This window comes from Pantherophis guttatus, chromosome 6, assembly GCF_059756535.1.
Source record: "Pantherophis guttatus breed Tessera chromosome 6, ASM5975653v1, whole genome shotgun sequence".
Classification (NCBI taxonomy): Eukaryota; Metazoa; Chordata; class Lepidosauria; order Squamata; family Colubridae; genus Pantherophis; species Pantherophis guttatus.
In genome coordinates, this window is record NC_142068.1 from 61047455 (window position 1) to 61066931 (window position 19477).

The 19477-nt window shown below is 36.8% G+C and overlaps 1 protein-coding gene and 1 long non-coding RNA gene across 2 annotated transcripts in view; one reads left to right on the forward strand and one right to left on the reverse strand.

The window, feature by feature from the left end:
* Positions 1 to 1423: 1423 nt before the first annotated feature.
* Positions 1424 to 12823, reverse strand: LOC117676722 (uncharacterized). The gene is made up of 2 exons (XR_004594472.2): positions 12736 to 12823; positions 1424 to 1560 (listed from the first exon to the last, which is right to left on the reverse strand). It is a non-coding gene; the product is annotated as an uncharacterized LOC117676722 (long non-coding RNA).
* A 1897-nt stretch (positions 12824 to 14720) lies between these two features.
* Positions 14721 to 19477, forward strand: part of FANK1 (fibronectin type III and ankyrin repeat domains 1) — a 39830-nt gene continuing 35073 nt past the window's right edge. The window contains exon 1 of the mRNA XM_034436439.3: positions 14721 to 14788. Coding sequence (XP_034292330.1) covers positions 14767 to 14788 — 22 coding nt within the window. The 5' untranslated portion in view covers positions 14721 to 14766. The remainder of the gene's footprint in view (positions 14789 to 19477) is intronic.

Consider the following 19477-nt stretch of genomic DNA (forward strand, 5'->3'; position numbering starts at 1 on the left):
ATCCACTTAGGGTTAAGTCTTCATGAAGTTGGAGTATAAAATGGACATCACAAATGTATTTGTAGTATGTTAATATGCTTAGGAGGTTGATGAATTTTTGAGCCTGCCTTGTCTATGTTTCTTGGTAAAGTACATGGAAAATTTCACTTAAGGTTAAGGTTAGGTCTCCATGAACTTGGAGATCAAAAGGAACATCACCACAAGATACATAACATGTTGGTATGCTTAGGGGATGTGGTGGCTCAGTGGCTTAAGACGCTGAGCTTGCCGATCAGAAAGGTCGGCAGTTCGAATCCCTAGAGCCACATAATGGAGTGAGTTCCTATTAATTGCCACAGCTTCTGCCAACCTAGCAGTTTGAAAGCATGTAAAAATGCAAGTAGAAAAATAGGGACCACCTTGGTGGGAAGGTAACAGTGTTCTGTGCGCCTTCGGCATTTAGTCATGTCAGCCACATGACCATGTAATTGTCATCAGACAGCGCTGGCTCTTTGGCTTAGAAACAGATGAGCACTGCACCCTAGAGTCAGGAACGACTAGCACGTATGTGCGAGGGGAATCTTTACCTTTATGCTTAGGAGGGTACTGAATTTTTGAACCTGCCTTATCTACGTTCTGGGGAAAATACATTGGAAAATCTCTTTGGGAGTAAATCTATTTAGGGTTAGGATTAGGGCTCCATGAAGAGCAAAATGAATATCGCCAAGAAATTTATAGCATTAGTATATTTTGCAAGGACTGATTTTTCAAGCCTGCCTCATCTACGTTTCCTGGTTTTTATTGCCAACAGATTCATAGCATGTCAATATGCTTGAGAAGATGCTGACTTTTTGAGCCCACCTCATTTATATTTCCTGGTAAAATACAAATCTTTAAAGAGAGGCTAAGTTGCCATCTACCTAAAATGCTTTAACAGGTTGTGACTAGATGACTTCTGAGATCCTTCTATGATTCTGTCTTACTACAATAGCAATACTATGGCAATTCAACAACTGAAGGATATAGGTGGTTCAAAAAGAACAGAACTAATATAAAAGGATGAGAAGTTACATTATAAAAAACAGAAAGGAATGGACTTACTGGTGCTATTGAGAGCATCTCAACTAAAATAAATGAAAGAAGAAATAAGTACAGTTATTACTGTTTCTCCCATTAAGCCAAGAAGATGTTTATGGTATTTCCCCAAAACAAAATGTTCTGGGCAGATTCATAGAACATTTGCAAAGAAAAACAAGGATTATTAGAGTTTAAAAATTAGGTTTACAAAGGGAAACTAACTGAATTGGATAAATTTAGTCCTGAGAAAAGAATATTGAGAGGGAAGATCAACAGAGGCATCTCATAGAAAGCCAAGGACTCTTTTTTTTTTTTGTCTAGAATGCAAGACACAACAATCTTACTGGAAGGCAAATTCCAGATGAATGAAAAATGTTATAATATTTAGAGAGTTTATTTTAGAGAGTTTAACAATGGAACCAATTGCCAAGGGAGATGGTAAACAACCTTTGACTGGAGGTATCCAAGTAGAAGTCATGTATAGAGGATGTTTCATCTGCTTTCCTGTAATAAAAAAGAAGGCAAGAATTTTTCAGTTCTTTGATAGTAATCATATTTTTCTGTTATGAATCCTGTTGGTCAGAATAGAAGTAAAACCCTTCACTCACTTATTTGCAAAAAATAATGATTATTGTCAACTTCGAATTTTTTGCCCTCCGGCATCAACATCTAATAGGCTGGATTGTCTTTCAATACATTAATATAAAGTATATTAACATTATGAAATGTGTGGCTGCTTATACATATGTGTGCCTTAATTATGACATGGCCATTGAATAATGCTATTTTTTTCTTTCAATTGTGCCAATTCAACTTTAAGTACATTTCCGATGAAAAAGAATTATTTTCAAAAATACATGTTGGGAAATTACACATTTTTTTTTTTAAACAGTATGACATACAGCTCTAAATTTCCAGGAATTTCTGAACATCAATTGATAGTTTAAAACAGAACAAAAAAAACAAGGAACTGCCTTTCTAAACTCTTCAAGAATAAAGAGCAATGTTGATAGATGGCTTATTGAGGAAACGCTCAATACTTGTTAAATTCTCTACTCCTATGCTGGATAGTCATGTAGCAATAAATTTCTCAGGGCTGGGATTGACAGATAACATTTATACAGCATAGCAGAGAAGGATTGGGCCTTCTTTTTCCTAGGGAGTCAAATGGCCGCTTAAGTTAAAGATGTACTTTACTGCAGTCCACGGATATGGGGACTGTTAATATGAAAATGACTGCGAGCATATGTAGTTAACGTAATTCTGTTAACTCTAAATAGTCAAACTCAACCTTGCATTCAGAAATAAGATGGTTACATCAAAAGAATCCCATCAGTTCTTATTATATGTCAATGAAGATATTGTTTTCCATTTGTTATGGCTCAAATCCAAGTTTCCACTATAATAGAAGGAGGGACTTCTCTCAGGAGACCTGCTGATTGGCTCCTCATCAAACAGCTGCTTTGAAAAAAACTGCTTTGAAAATTCCTCCAGGTTCTGCAGTGGAACATTTGAAACTAACCCACTGCCTGTGACTCAGTAGTAGTCTTAGAGGAATGCACTTATAGATAATCCTGCCATACAGCACTAACATGTGCAAATCTACTCAGAATACTATTTAGATCAATGGAACATATTCCCAGATTAATGTATAGAATCACACGCTTAATGTAAATTGAATTTTGTAACAATTCAATTTCAAAAATAGGTTATGAAGAGGCTGAGCCCAGTATAAAAGAAGAAATGTGACTATTATTTTACTTTATATTAAGCAAGAAATTTACAGTATTCGATCACATATTACTTCTTTCTTTGGAGTTATGAATCTCAGAACAACAGTCGTAAAGCAGACACAAAATAGGTCTTTCTGATTGACAGAAGTATATATAAATTCTGATACCTGTTTTTCACTGTTGAGAGACCTGCTGTCAAAATATAGTTGTAGTTTCCTAGATATTTGAGGAGATGTAATTATAATTAACTACAGATCTGGCTGTCACATCACAACTTCTTTAGGAAGCCTAAGTAATATATGATTGAGCACTTTTCACTTCTTTTATGAATATCATTTAAAATGATGACTCCATAATTGCTGAAGACAGGATAGCCTTTCTCTTTACAGCATGTCATCTCGAAAATACTTATCACCATACATAATGAAGGAAGACCATGATGCAAATAAACCTGGTGATTACATAGGTTAGAGCAAGCAACCTATGTCTAAGCTATGTACCAAGCCTTTTCTATTGAATAATCTACAAATGTGTTTCCACACAGTTAAGAAAGAAAGTTCTGGTGGATTAGAGACGGCCAGTCAAGTTTATATTATATCTGTAAGAAGCCACAAGCCACTACACAATCTGTTGGACTGACATACAATCTTATATAGATTGCATATGGTCCCACAGCATTCAGAAGACATTAAAGGTGAAGTCTTAAATCAAGCTTGAATCCTGATGACCATCAACCCATTCATATAGTTCCCCTGGCAATAGGACAGAAGTAGTTTGCAATTGGTGGCGCAGCGGACTAAAACTGCTGTTAAAGTAGCACTTAGATGCCAGCTGCCTGCAATTACTGCGAGTTCAATTCTCACCAGGCTCAAGGTTGACTCAGCCTTCCATGCTTCCGAGGTAGGTAAAATGAGGACTCGGTTTGTGGGGGCAATAAGCTGACTTTGTATAAAAATAGAACATCGCTTAGGGGGCCCCAAAAAGCCCTACTAAGCAGGTATATACAAAAGTATGAAGGCTATTGCTTAAAGCATTGTAAGCTGCCCTTAGTCTCCGGAGAAGGGCAGCATATAAATCGAACTAATAAATAAATAAATAAATAAATAAATAAATAAATAAATAAATAAATAAATAAATAAATAAATGTCTCCCAGGTTGCCTTTTTGACTTCCCACTCAAGCTTATGGCTATATTAATTCCCATCTTAAATACTACTCAAATCCAATTGCTTAATTTTTTGAGATCAACCTTACTCACAGATTTAGTACCGAAAGCCAAATTATATCTAATGTTATATGAACAACCACCTAGCATCTTCTAGATAAATTAGATGATGACTCTCACCATTCATCATTATGGATCATACTCTAGTCTGAGCAAAAAGAAGGCCTTAATATTGTTACTGGCAATAATGTCTGGAAATTAATTTGGCAGTAAGATTTAACAGTTGATAGAAGAGATTTTCCACCTGGGGAACATTTTGCTCAATTTGGACTGCTTCTCCAACCATGGCAGTTGCATATTTAAACTGCCTGGCCAGAAATCTGCTCACATAAGAATTGCACCCATCCAAGAAGCAGCAATTCATTTACATGGGGAAATGAAAAGAGGCATTACTACACATGTTTGTGTATGTCTATGTGTGTTTATAGAGAATAGTCCTTTTATTTTATATGTAAACCATATAAAGATTCAGATAGCTGATAGCTTTCTAATTCTCAACATAATGTTCATAATTAAATAATATTCATAGACTGTGAAAGAAATTCATAGACTATGATCAATAATACTCACACACTGTGATAGACTGTGTATGTAGGTGTACACAGAAGAAGTGTAGTTAGGGTAATGATTGCTGGACTAAAAGATAAGTAACCATGTCCTTCTTTAGGAATGGGAGCTAGCTGGGTGACTTTGGGCCAGTCTCTCCCTTTGATTGGGAAATGAAAAATTCTATATTTCAACCTACACCATACAGGCATAATAAATTACAGTCCATGATCTTCAGTGATAGGTCTTCATAGTGTGCATATATATATGTGTGTGTGATAAACGTATGTATGTAGTGGGAGTGCACTTGTGTGTAACTAAGGACATGCTAATGTAAAGGATATTGGGGCACATTGTCTATTATTTTGAAGGGGTAGGATTTATCTTTTTAATTCCATTAATACTATTTTAGCTTAAGCTGGTGGCATACATAATCAACCTTAGCTAATCTTAGAACAGTTAAGGTGGATCAGTTTGGGGAGCAGTATGTAGCTGTGGTGTCACAAGTTATTCACCTCTGTATTCAGGAAACTACATAAACATGCATAAATCACAGGATTGCTTCCCTTTTGTAGCAGGTCTCACATTTATTGACTACTTCATAACCTACACTGACATTCATTTCATTAACCCCTTTCAGTGCCAAACATTCTGCTCTTTGTTGCTGTGTTTCTGTGCAAACAATTGTCTCATGTTGAAAAGGGGCAGAAAATAAGTATTCTGACGTTACTGAGGAAACTTCAGAGAAAGAGAGAATGACTTTATTATGAAATGAACTCATACAGGTTTTTTAAAAAAATAAATACTGCAAGCACTGTCTCAAATGAACATCTATAGTTTGCTAGCTGTCTAACTCGTAGCAACTAAACAGTTCAATAAATGGAAATTATCAGCCTGGATAAATGTCAAGACCTGAGGTCAGTCAAATGGTCAAATCTGAAGTGAAAGACAGTTTTGGGAATTTCTTGTTCTGACCTAGATTAGACTGAGTATACTACAGAGTGACAGAAATGATTTATAGAGATAAAAGGACTTGAACTCTCTCAGTCTTGAAGACTCCATGTATTCCTTTGGTTTAACAATGAGAGAGCATTTATGGGGAGCATCAGAGCCAAAGCCATATCTATTCCAATGGGGCTAGTCTAGAGCAGAGACTTTCCCCTGTCATTTTAGCAGAAACTGAGCTGTCTGCCAGGAAGAAATCAACAGCCAGAATTAATGTTTCTTTGAAGCAGAAGGATGATTTATATTTAGCCCTGCAACTCTTTATGCTGTGTCACTTGCAAAGTCATGGAATCAATCATTAACCATTCCATTACTCTCCACCTAAAAACAAACAACCTACTCTCTAATAAACAATTTGGTTTCAGAAAAAAATATATCCTGTAATCTACGACTTCTACATTGGAAAAACATATGGACTACAAATCTCGATCAGGGCAAAGCAATAGATGCAATTTACATAGACTTCTGTAAAGCTTTTGATTCAGTGGTACATGACAAATTACTTCAAAAACTAAAATCCTATGGCATTTCTGGACCTCTACATAATTGGATAGCTGTGTTCCTGTCAAACAGACAACAAGTAGTCAAAATAGGGAGCGCCCTATCAAATCCTGTACCTGTTAATAGCGGTGTCCCCCAAGTAAGCGTTCTAGGACCAATACTCTACATAAATGATCTTTGCGATCGCATTATAAGTAACTGCGTTCTCTTCGCCGATGATGTAAAAATATTTAACACCACAGAAAATGTTGCTACCCTTCAAAAAGACCTTGACTTTGTGTCGGAATGATCAAACAATTGGCAACTCCAAATCTCAACCACCAAATGCTCTGTCTTACAGATTGGCAAAAAGAACGAGAACACAAAATACAAGCTGAGTGGACATGACCTTGTAGATGACCCTCACTCTGTCAAGGACCTTGGAGTACTCATATCTAATGATCTAAGTGCCCGAGCCCACTGTAACAACATTGCCAAAAAGGCATTAAGAGTTGTTAACCTAATCTTGTGTAGCTTCTTCTCTGGTAATATTGTACTACTAACTAGAGAATACAAAACATTTGCTAGACCAATTCTTGAATACAGCTCATCTATCTGGAACCCGCACTACATATCGGACATTAATACAATTGAACGTGTCCAGAAATATTTTACAAGAAGAGTCCTCCACTCCTCTGCTCTCAGCAAAATACCTTATGCCACCAGACTTGAAATTCTGGGCTTAGAAAACCTAGAACTACACTGCCTTCGGTACGACTTAAGCGTAGTTCATAAAATTATCTGCTACAATGTCCTATCTGTCAATGACTACTTCAGCTTCAACCACAATAATACACAAGCACAGAATAGATACAACTTAAAGTGAACTGCTCCAAACTTGATTGCAGAAAATATGACTTCACAACAGAGTGGTCAGTGCCTGGAATGCACTACCCGACTCTGTGGTTTCATCCCAAAACCCACAAAATTTTAACCTAAGACTGTCTACTGTTGACCTCACCCCATTCCTAAAAGGTCTGTAAGGGGCGTGCATAAGAGCACCAGCGTGCCTATCGTCCCTGTCCTAATGTTTCCTCTATTTGTATCTATTTTATGTATCCAATTCATGTTTATACTTATTACTTAATATATTCTTGACAAATAAATAAATAAAATAAATAAAATATTTCTGGAGGAATTCCATCATGATCCTATCTTTTCTAATGTGTGAGCAGCAAAGTAATTTGAGCATGACCTATATGACCATAAAAAAATAGGAAAAGACAATCGATTATTTCTTCTCAGAAGAACAACTTACACATTCAGTTTATCTATATCAGGCAATGAATCCTATCAAAAATGACTGCATAAATCTATTATTGCCCCATCTCTAGTTCTATCTTCCATCAACCTGACATAGAATATCCAAATAATATATAATGCATTACTTCTTCATGAGACCCCAAATTTATAATTCAGCTACCTTGATTCATATAATGATCCTGAGACCAAACAAATGGAGTAAAAAGATTAAAAGAATCCCTTTAATTGGCATCAGATTATCAAAAGATATTGCTGCAGACCCTGGCCAAATTACTGAACCTACTAAGTGTGAATGGGCAAAGTGGTCATCCTTTGCTTTCATCTAGCATAGCAACAATTAAAAATGGCTAGGTTCCAAAATTACTTACAATGACATTGAAGAGAATAACTTCTTTATGACAAATGGAGTTATTTTGCATTTGTTAAAGTAGGTTCAGATATCAAAGGAAGCATTTCTGTTGCTAGGATATTTCATTTTCTACACTAAAGCAAAAGCTTTCTGGTGGGAGGGACAAGGAAACAATGACTCTCTGATTAATAACATTATATTTACAAATATGATTGTATGGAATTCAGGTGCATTAATTTGACAGGAAACTATTACAGGATTATCGACTGAATCTATAGTATCTACGAATTAGAGTAAATACCTGCATATTACTTAATTTTCTTGTTGCAATTTATGACAATTTTATTCCATCCCATTTAAAGCCTTGATTGCTATATGAACACTCTACTTTTACAACTCCTCCATCTCAGAATTTAGAAGCTTTGTAAATCCTTATTAGTTGAAAATGCTGTGAGCACATGAAAATCCCAGAAGCAACCAAGCAGATGGGCATATTAGAAGCTGTTGTTTTAATGTCTACCTTCATGTTATCCCTCGTTAATGTTAACTCATATTGCTGGAAATTATCTATATAGTCTCTCTGAGCTATTTTAGATGTGGAAGTTCTCCCTTTCTTTCTAATTCTCTAATGAGGTTTTGAGATGAAGAGAACAAATGTAGCATGTAGAATAGTTCTACAGTACAGGGAAATAGTTACATCGACTGAATTTTCTATCATATCATTACACTGCAAAAATTCTACCCACACTCCTGCTATCCTAACTGAGACAGAAAAAAAACCCAGCTCATTGGTTCTGATGCAGCTTCCCTACCATTTGTGTAAGGCTTGAATCCATAAAGATATTTGTTTGGATTGTTTCAAATAACACTTTGTAGATAGGAGTTGAATCCCTAAAACACTGATCATATTTTGGAGAATATTAAAAATGTAGATCATAATAGTATTCACATAAGCTGGAGAAGGAATTAACTCGTTTTTCTTTAGGCCAAAAGAGATAGTGTATTACTTGGGGCATGCATCTCAGATTCTTCTCAGATTTCACTCTATGGTGATCTTTAGTTTGAAGTTTTCATTCATTACTTTTTATACATTAAAGGAGTGTTTTTCTTAATTATTGCAGTTATGGGAAACATATGGAAAATGTAGTGACTACCCAATCAAACACCCGCTGTATTTTCTTCTTTAAGAACTTGTATGTTCACATTTTGGAGACAAATGATTACAGTTGCATTTATATATATGATCCCAACCTCTCCATTTTAAAGATCTTTTAAATCAAAGCTTTGTGACCAAAATTAATTGAACTACTTTAGTATCCCGTGCCATAATATAACCACAAGCTTGCTAGTAAAGAACACAAGTAGTCCTCAATTAATGACTACTTGTTCAAAGTGATGGTTTGAAATTATGATGAAGCTATACTTAGTAGTACTTATGACTGGTTATCAAAGTTCTGGCTGTCCCATCATCCCCACAGACATGTGATCACACTCCAAGCCCTAAGCAGCTGGCTTGCACTTAACAACAATAGTTGAGAGTACCAGTTTCATGATTGCCACTTGTGAGCTTTCCTGCTGGTTTTCCACAAGCAAATGGGAAAGCCAGCAAGTAAGATTACTCCCATTCCTTCTGCTTGTTCTCCTGAAGAACGTGGCTGTGTAGATCTTGTACTGTAGTGTAGTGACAGCAGCCACCTGTGCATCCTCCAGAGCTGGCAACAGCTATTCTCAATTTGGCTTGGCTGCATTTGTGCTGCACTATGGCAAGCACTGGTGTACTTTCCCACAAATGGCAGTGGCCATTCCTAGTGCTCCTGGGATGTGCAACTTCCTGATTGATTTTCCTTTTGACAAGCCAGCAGGATGTTGCAGTCATAAGACACAATCCTGCTTAATGATCTGCCAGAGGAAGGAAGGAAGGAAGGAAGGAAGGAAGGAAGGAAGGAAGGAAGGAAGGAAGGAAGGAAGGGGGAAGATGAGGGAAGGGAAGGAGAAGGAAGGGGGGAAAAGGAGGAGAGTAGGTGACAGGGAAGGAGGCAAGGAAAGGAGGAGGGAGGGAGGATTTCCAATGCTCCCTGCCAGTTTCCCACACAAGGAAACTCAATGAGGAAGCCAGCAAGGAGTCAGAAGTCACTCCCACTCCCAGTGTTATTTTGTCCACCTGTTGTCATTTTGTTTATTTTTGAAATGATGGCCCAATAAAGCACAGGCTGTCTAGTATTTCCTATTTAGGATTTTCACTGGGGGTTGCTTGTGAGATCACCATTCTGCTTAGTATTACTGTTCTGAATAATAACTTTATGATCATTATTCAGCCATCTTGAATATTACTCCCTTTAGTGAAATATGTAAAGTATCTAGATCTGAGCTCAAAATAAGAATGATTAAAGTTGTCTTTAGATCTAAATGCCCAGGGGGGCATTTGCCCAGGTCCGCCTTGTGAGTCAGCTGCGCCCTTACTTGGACCAGATGTCCTACGCACTGTTACTCATGCGCTGGTCACCTCCCATCTTGACTACTGCAATGCTCTCTACCTAGGGCTGCCCTTGAAAACCACTCGAAGGCTTCAACTGGTGCAGAATGCAGCCGCGTGGGTTGTGATGGGAGTGTCCCGACACTCCCATGTTACACCCCTCCTGCACGACCCGCATTGGCTACCGGTTGCCCTTCGGGTGAGGTTCAAGGTGCTGGTTATCACCTATAAAGCCCTTCATGGCCTAAGCCCGGGATACTTGTCGGACTCCCTGCAGCCAGCAACAATCTCCATTCACCCAATGCATTCCCACAGACAGGGCTTCCTCAGGGTGCCGTCGGCCAGACAATGTCGGCTGGCGACCCCCAGGGGGAGAGCTTTCTCTGTGGATACACCCACCCTTTGGAACCAACTTCCTTTGGAACTCCGGATGGTCCCTGACCTTCGCTCGTTCCGCCGTGATTTGAAGAGCTGGTTGTTTCGTAGCCTGGACTGATGGGGGGGGGGGTTTCTTAATAGTTTTAAATTGATTTTAAACTGTTTTAATTTGGACTTTTAATTTCATATTGTTTTAATATGCAATTATGCATTTTATTGTTGTGAGCCGCCCTGAGTCCATTGGAGATAGGGCGGCATATAAATCGCATTAAACTTAAACTTAAAAAGAGATTAGCAATAGCAATTAAGACTTATATACTGCTTCATAGTGCTTTACAGCCATCTCTAAGTAGTTTCCATAGTCAATTTATTGCCCCCAACAATGTGGGATTCTCATTTTACCAAACTTGGCAGGATGGATGAAATGAAAAATAGATTCGAAATCTGTTTAGCTATGAATTGCTCTATAAAATACAGTACAGATTACTAAATTTTAATCTAAAATTTTTCATAAAAATGCAGAGTGTATATGCCTCCTAAGATGCTTGGAGACTGGGTAAGATCAGAATGTAATAAATAAAACACCCGTTTTTTACACCCACATAGCCTCAGTATATTACTGATTACAGGATAATGTGATTTTCAGTTTGTTCATGCAGAAAGCAGCTACCGCTGCAACCTATTCCTTGTTTATTCTAGCACCACCTCTCAGTAACCATAGAGCTTTTTTGTATATGCATTGCAATTTCCTGAAGATTAGCACAGAGACAGCACTAGTTTTCAGGTACAAAACTACTGAAGGGAAGGTAATGTAATAATGTGAGAGTGCAAGGGTCAAGTTTGCTCTAAGTCTGTGAAAAGAGGTGTTCTATCCAGATGCTATAGAGTATTATAGCTATAGAGTTGTTTCAGAACATGATAAGGGTGGGGACCCAAGACTAGCAAGATGCCAGCAATCCAAATAACCATGTTAGTATATGTTAGATTTCTGAAAATTTTTGAATAATGTTGAAAGTATATTTTTATAGGATAAGATTGATGTGGCAGGGACCAAGATTCCAGAAGTTGGAGCATATGTTAAATAATGCCATAAATTTTGAGCATATGTTAGATAAGTGGCCTTTTAACCTTTGCTATGTCACTCTTCAAACTATTATGATCTTAAAATCTTGTCGATGCAAAGTGCCCCATAGCTAGGGAACTTGGATACGTAACTACTGGTGATCCTTGTTTAGAGATTTTAATTGGGACTAGTAACTCTGTTGCTAAGCATTTTAGTTGCTTAAGTGAAACATTACATGACTTTGATGAGCTTATGACCTCATTTCTCCTTTGGCTGTTAAGTGAATTCCCAGAATCATTAGTGAAACACTATGTGACCCTGACTTACAATTTTACTTTCATCTTCTTTATTAATTCTGCTTGTTGCAAGTCAATTGCAAAATCCTTAAACAGTGATCATGTGACAGAGAGATGCTGCAACAGGACTGGCAAAAAGAAAACCCTATTTTTTATACTATTATATTCTATTATATACTATACTATACTATTACACTATTGTACATTTGAACAATTATTAAATGAAACAGTTGATAAGTGAGAATGTAGAATGTATTGTTTTGACAGTGTCCTACATCTGGGCTTTCACATCTGGGTGATCTTTAGTTGCTGGACTATATGGGTTTTTAGTTCAACTAGAACAATTCTTTTTTATTCCATGAACTGTAACATGTAAGACAGAGTATCATAAGAGATGCTGGAGACCTTGAACAGACATTACAAATTAAACAGCATTAACAAATAAATACAATTTAGTTCACAATTCATACTGTATTGAAACTTTTCATGCATTAAGTTTAGATTTCTATAGAGTCCCTCTGTAGAAACTTAGATGGGCAGTTTCTAAGTTTGATAAATAAATAAAAGAAAATAAATAAAAATCAAACTGGAAATAAAAGTATGCAATATGTGAATGAAATGGAGCTTCTAAAGAATACTTTGGCCTGAGGTTCTAGTGCTCCTAATTAAAAATTAATTAAATAAATATCCAGTTATAGAGTAACATTATTTTGATAAGACAACATAAGTTACAAGAATTATGTTGAAAATTACAAATGCAGTTATTAAATCTATATAGCACATTGCATATACTTGGTAAAAACATCCACCTGAGTGCTCTTGCCCATTTTAACATCCCCGAAACAATCACAACCAGATAATAATGCAAACTTTCCATGAATGAATGTTTCGCTTGCCAGCTAGATAGTTTTTCTGGTTACTAGAGGGATTGCTTGTCTCCCATAACATCTGCCCAGGCGTGTTCCAGAATCCTCTGATTAAACAATGTGATGTCTCAGAATCCAGGAAGTATGCTTTCTCTGTAGCACTATTGCCCTCCAGAACAAGGTTCCTCCCAAGAACCAGATGGTTCCCAATGCGATTTCGTTTAGAATTGCTGTGAAGACCTGGCTCTTCATCCAGACCTTTGCCAAGGAACAGTGAGGCCTCTGAACTTGCCATCTTTTCTCTTTTTTTTGTTTATTTTATTGTAATTTGATTGCTGCAAACCACCCAAAATCATTGAGACTTGAGTAGCATAATGTAGTATTATTATTATTAATCATGAAGAGAAAAGCAAATCATTAAAAAGACTCATTTCTAGCACGGGGCTGGACTAGAAGATCTCCAAAGTTCCTTCCAGCTCTATTCTGATTCTAAATCTTCTACATGTTTCAGCATTCTTTCCTTTTCCAACTCTTTTCCACTGATTGATAGTCAAATAATTGTGACAAATACTGATTCTTAAAGAGTTAAGCAATCCATATTTCTTCTTCATACACTATTCCTAACGATTAAGCACTGTCTGGGTTTTTAGTGACGACCATGACATTAAGAAAATGCCAAAGGGTTAGAGTGCAGGTGAAAAATGAAAGTCATTAAAATAATTTAGTTCAAAGGTTATACTACCTATTTAATTTGAAAGTTTTGGTCCTGAACATTCTCTTTTTGTTATCACTTTAGACTTTGAGGTTCATAAAAATTTTTAATCAAAGTTCAAACATCGAAACACCCTCATTTAGAATGATATGTCTCTGGAGATACAATTTAGGAAAAATCAGTGGTTTTTGGCATGTTCAGTTAATTAACTTCTTTTTCAGTTTGGACTAATTAATAGCAAGATGGTTTTGTTCTCCTGCAATGTAATCTCCTGCTTCCCCTTTGCTAATATAGAATACGATTAAGAATTCTGCCGTGCTTCCCTTTGTCAAAAACCCGTTTCCCGATTTCTATGAAAAAGTGTACTACAGAATGAGGGCATTGTGACTGATTGTGAAGGTCACTTAATCTCAATTCAATAGTTTTGATCACGATGCAAATGTTTGATAACTGTATTATAGCAATCTTTAGTTCGGTGTCAAATATTAAAAAAAAATCAAGGAGTGCAAACTGAGATTTCTGGGATTTGAGAGCGAGGGAAATGAAATATTATTTCACAGCACTGTTTAATATGAAACATATGGAATCAGATCAAGAATTTAAACCCTTTCCCCAATGTCTTCTTCAGAAACTGAGTGGTCCCTGAAGACTGCACACATGAAATTAAATTTTCCAGCAATACTTGAAATCGGGACTTCTCAATTAAAAGATTGCAAGAAACCAAGGAACGTTCAGTAAGCAATACTCCTATTTTATACATCCATGCTATCTCGCGTATTTTCCTGCTGTCCTTGGAGAGACGGAGGGAGGGAGGGAGGGAGAAAGAGACATACAACAGCGCCTAAAAACACACACATCAAAATACAGATGCGGGAATCTTCATAAGGCTGTGAAAATTCTTCCTCTTGCTAAAAATAACCTTCGACGTTCCATTTGTCTCCTCATTCGGTTGTTTCCTGAACAGGAAGGCAACTCGAAACTGGAAAATGGGACAATCCCAAGCGGAGTTTACTCGTGATAAGCCTCGATTATTTTATCTAAACGCGCCACCTTTCCCCAATTGGCATTCCGGTCAACAATACATGGCGACAAATTTCTGGCCACCCCCCCCTCCCCCAAACACACACACACACACCGCCTCTCCTTCTCCCACCCCGCCCAGAGATCAATCTGTGAGCTGCGCGCCTAATTGGGCCGTTACGTTGTTATGGCAACAGGACGCCGGCGCGGCCTTGTAGACTGGAGTACAGCTCTGAAGACGGATGCTGATGGAGCCGGGGATAGGTGAGGGAGAAGGGACGGAAAAGGGGGAGCCGGATGACTTGAGAAGGAGGGGAACGGGGGAAGAGCCCCTTGGGGCAGAGAGAGAGGGGAAGGAGGTCTGTCCCGGGGACCTAGGAAGAGAAGCCCCGAAGGTTTCTTTGCAAGCTGAGCGCCGGAACTTGGGAGGAACTCATGCAGCCCAATGCGGCTGAGCCTGAAAAGAGGCACGTGCAGAGTGTGTAGATTCCCAGTGCCAACATCTCTCTAGAAAGAAAGAAAAAAAAAATTACACTTGCATAGAAAAGGAGAGAGGCCAGCTTTTTCTGGAAGGGATAAAGGGAGACTAGTTTGGAAGTAGTCCTCGACTTATGACCATAGTGGAACCCCCACATTTCTGTTATTAAGTGAGACATTTGTTAAGTGAGCTTTGCCCCATTTCACGACCTTTCTTGCCGCAGCTGTTAAGTGAATCGCGGCAGTTGATAAGTTAGTAACCCTGTTGTTAAGTGAATCTGGCTTTCCCATTGACTTTGCTTTTCAGAAGGACGCAAAAGGTGAATTTACATAGCCTTGAGACACATAAATATGGACCAGTTGCCAAGCACCTGAATTTTGATTGTGGCATCATGGCAATGCTGCAAAGGTCGTATCTGAGAAAAACGGTCATAACTCACCCTTTTCAGAGCCGTTGTAACTTTGAACAGTCACTAAATGAACTGTTGTAAGTCGAACTATTGTATAGTACCTGTATTGTATTCCCTTGGGAATAGGAGACCTTGGAATGGATGCAATATTTGTCCTTTTAAGAAAAAAGGACAGGAGGAGGAAGGACAATCAATAAGTTGTCGTCTTTTTTCTTTTTTTTTTCTGGTAAGGTTTTCTCTGCAATCCATATGGAAGGGCATTGAGAAACAAGTTTAACCTGTTGAATTTCTGGTTGCTGAACAGCTGTTTAAACCAGAGGGATTCTGCCAGTGAAAAGGTGGTAATCCTCTGAAGTCATAACCCTTTAGGATGCTTGGATCCTGTGTGCCTTGACTTTAATATTCCAGATCCAGAACAATAGAACAAGCAATTATTTGTCCCATGTGTATCTTGATGTATAGGAATGTTTTAGTTCCAAATGGAAATCCGTTCTGAAATTTCTTAAGAAAAGGTCCTGTTGATTTAAACTGAAACATTGGGTCAAGTTGAAATGAAGAAGCAGAGCCTGATACTATTTCAGGATCCCAGGAACAATAAGAATATGATAATGTTGGTTTAGGGAGAAGTATACAGAGCAGGAGTCCAGTAAAAAAGGAATATTTTTCTTAGAATGGGAAAAGAGTAGAAAATGCAGAAAAATTGGATGATGGAATTGTAATTGTAAGGAACAATTCAGGTTACAGTGGGGAATATAGGCATTAATGCTGAAATCCTATTGTATAAGGAGTTGGAGAGCATTTTCTTAACAGTTGAATGATATATAAAGTTCTAACATAACTTTACAATTAGCTGATAGAGGACGTTTGAATTCTGCAATTTTTTCTTGGAAAGGATATTAACAAAAAATAGTCATTAATTTAGATATTTGGAATTTCAATTTTTTTTTGATAATGTGCCTTTGAAATGTAATTCTTTGCTGAAGATCTGCACTTTGCTGAAGATCTGCACTTGCTGAAGATCTGCACTTGTCCTAGTAATATCTGTAAATGTCTTTCTGGTTTTCTCTGTTACAATTTGCAATTTCAAAAATGTTATTCCTCAAATAACTAAATAATAAATAAATAAAATATGCATAAAACTTGCAGTGGGCAAGTACAAGTGTGCACACTCCATTTAAGTGAGCAGCAGATGCATGTGCACGCTGCTTACACAAATGGAGCTGCATATGCATGTTTGCCGGCAGCATATACGGAACCATTCCCTCTCCCTCCCCACCAGTCCACAAATCCAGAAACATTGGTGAACTCTGATCTATACAACTTCTAACAAAATAGATACCAAAATACCCGTCAAACAAAAATACTCGACCACTCATTCTACTACAGCACAACCAACACAAGGTATGACAAGAATAATTATCATACATCAAAAACTGCTCAAACAACCAACATACTATTATAACCATATGGCATCATTGAGGCACACAAACCAACTAAACATCTTAATGTAAACCAAAAGATCCAGCAGCCCAAGAATTAAAAACATCTTCTACAACATATGGTATAGTGTAGTGACTATAAAGCCACTATGTAGGAGAGACAGGCAGAAGACTAGCAGAGCGCATCCATGAACACCAACTAGCAGTAATGAAAACTTTCTTAATTTCAGAACGTATGAACAAACCCAACCACAATTTCAGCTGGGGAACTGTGAGCAATCTAGGCCAAGCCAAATCCCCAGACATTAGAGAATTCCTGGATATGTGGCATTCAGACAAATAAGCTATCAATAGACACATAGAAATAAACCATATTAAAAAACCATTCAAACGAGATAACAGAAAGCTAAGAAGAAAATAAAAAGACCAGAGCACATACCCTGGAGCAATCAACACCCAGATAAGCAAGGATTAACACCAGGCAAAAAAATCAGGTAGAAAACAGTACCCTAATGAAAGAACTACCAAGGAGAAAACTACACTCCCACCAATACTGGCAGGGCAAGTTATTGAACATAAACAGGGAGCAAACCTATATTAGCACTAATATGTTCCCTAGTTGGATAATGAAATGTTTACAAGCAAACAATCAAGGCCAGAGAGCACCAAAGATTCTATTTTTATAAATGACACCATATTGGGGGCATTTGCAAAGTTTTGTATGAATTATAATTACCCTTTAGAAGAGAAATCTGTTTAGAACACCTATGACATGCTTTTAAATATGTCTACAAGCAGGAGAAAGTGGAAAATACCTGTCTCAAAATAACCAAGAGTAATACAATGGAGGGAGTGTATAATATGTTAAATCATGAGACTAGGTTATGGTGATTGTGTTCTGTGACTCGGGCTGATATCATAGTGGCAGTCCATATATATATTGTATGAGTAGACTTCTCAATCCTGGGAACATGATGGTTATTCCATGTAAGTAGTGCTGTACCAGCATTCATAGAGTTTAAAGATTATCTTTCAATTGATACCTCTATTACAAGATGGAGGAACAGTGAAATATCAATGTCTGTGACTTCTTTTTGTTACATTTGCTATGTCACCTATTTATTTTTGCTTCATGAGTTTTACTTTCCCTCAGGACAAGATAAAGGAGATCCTGAATTAAGTAATTCTTAAAGTAATTGCTTTCAATAATTAAAGCAGATTACAGAAAAGAAACACAATTTAATATTATTTTTCCTTTTTCATAAGTTTTAACTGTTTCCAGAGAAGCTAAATAAACCACAAAATTGACTTTGCAGCAAGAGATTATAAGGTTAGCTGATGGGAACTTTGGCTGATTTAATATTTTTTTTTCATTATTAAAAAATATAGAACAGTTCACTAGAAAACATAATGAATAGAATTAGATGAGGCTGTTCTTTTCTTTCTTTTAAAATACATGTTCTTATGATAGGTCTATATAATTATTTATGTATGTATAATAATTATGTAGCTGTCTTGCTTACTAAAATTACTATGAAATCTCATTTTTACAGGCTAATTGAGGGAAGATAATTTTGTTATTCATGAATGGTCCATTAAATTGGAGGATGTCATCTTTGCAATATGACATAAATAACTTAATTGTATCATTTGTATAATAACAGCATGCAAAGGTATAAGTTACTGCAGATTTGATACGTTGCATGTAAAGAATAATTTCTAGACAGATCCAGTTAATCAAATTTCACACTACGGTGGCTTTACTTTTCTAGATCTGCATAGGACAAACCTTATGTATATTAAAACAATGATTTAGGTTTCTGAGCACTGAAAATATCTTTAACTTTTTAAAACCAAAACAATAAATATTGGCATAATCATTCAATAATAATGTTCCTGTTTTAATATAACTGTGGTGTCATAAAGCTCTATGTTGGTCAAAACTATAAAATGAATATACTGTATCTAAATTGAATCTAAACCCAGCCATCATTTTATAGCCTCCAGTATTTTGTTTTTCACTTATTTTTTTTAATAGGTGGACTATGCTTACAAGCATAGAAACAAAATATTTTTTACTCACTATAAAATCATATAATTACTTCCAAGTTGATAAAACACTTGATCTTAGCCAAAAGGCTAAGAAGCTAATTTGAATAAGAGATAAAGAATCTACGGTTTCCAAGTTTCCTCCAGCTATGTTTTTGTGTTTTTCACGTTAATCAGACAAGCTCAAATTCATCTTGACAATATTTCTTCATTTCTGCACCAACCATCTATAGCAGTAAATAGTTTAGAAGTTTTATCTGCTTCTACTATACAATTCTTTAAAGCATGGACCTCTCTACTGGCTTGTGCAAAATGAGCTAAGTGATCTGTAATTAGTTTGTTGAAAATAAAACTCTTAATTTCATTAGATAAAATGTAATATCTTCTTAGATGTAATCTTAGAAGACTTAAAGCGAATTATAGTTCTTGAATTTGTTGAATACACTGCTTATTCCAACCTCAAAACAAAAAGCAGAGCCTGACACAAGTTGTAAGTTGGTGGGAAAGTATATATCATAGTCTTATGATGAGTTTGAATAGTTTAAGGGTAGGAATGCATGCACAGACAGACTATTCTC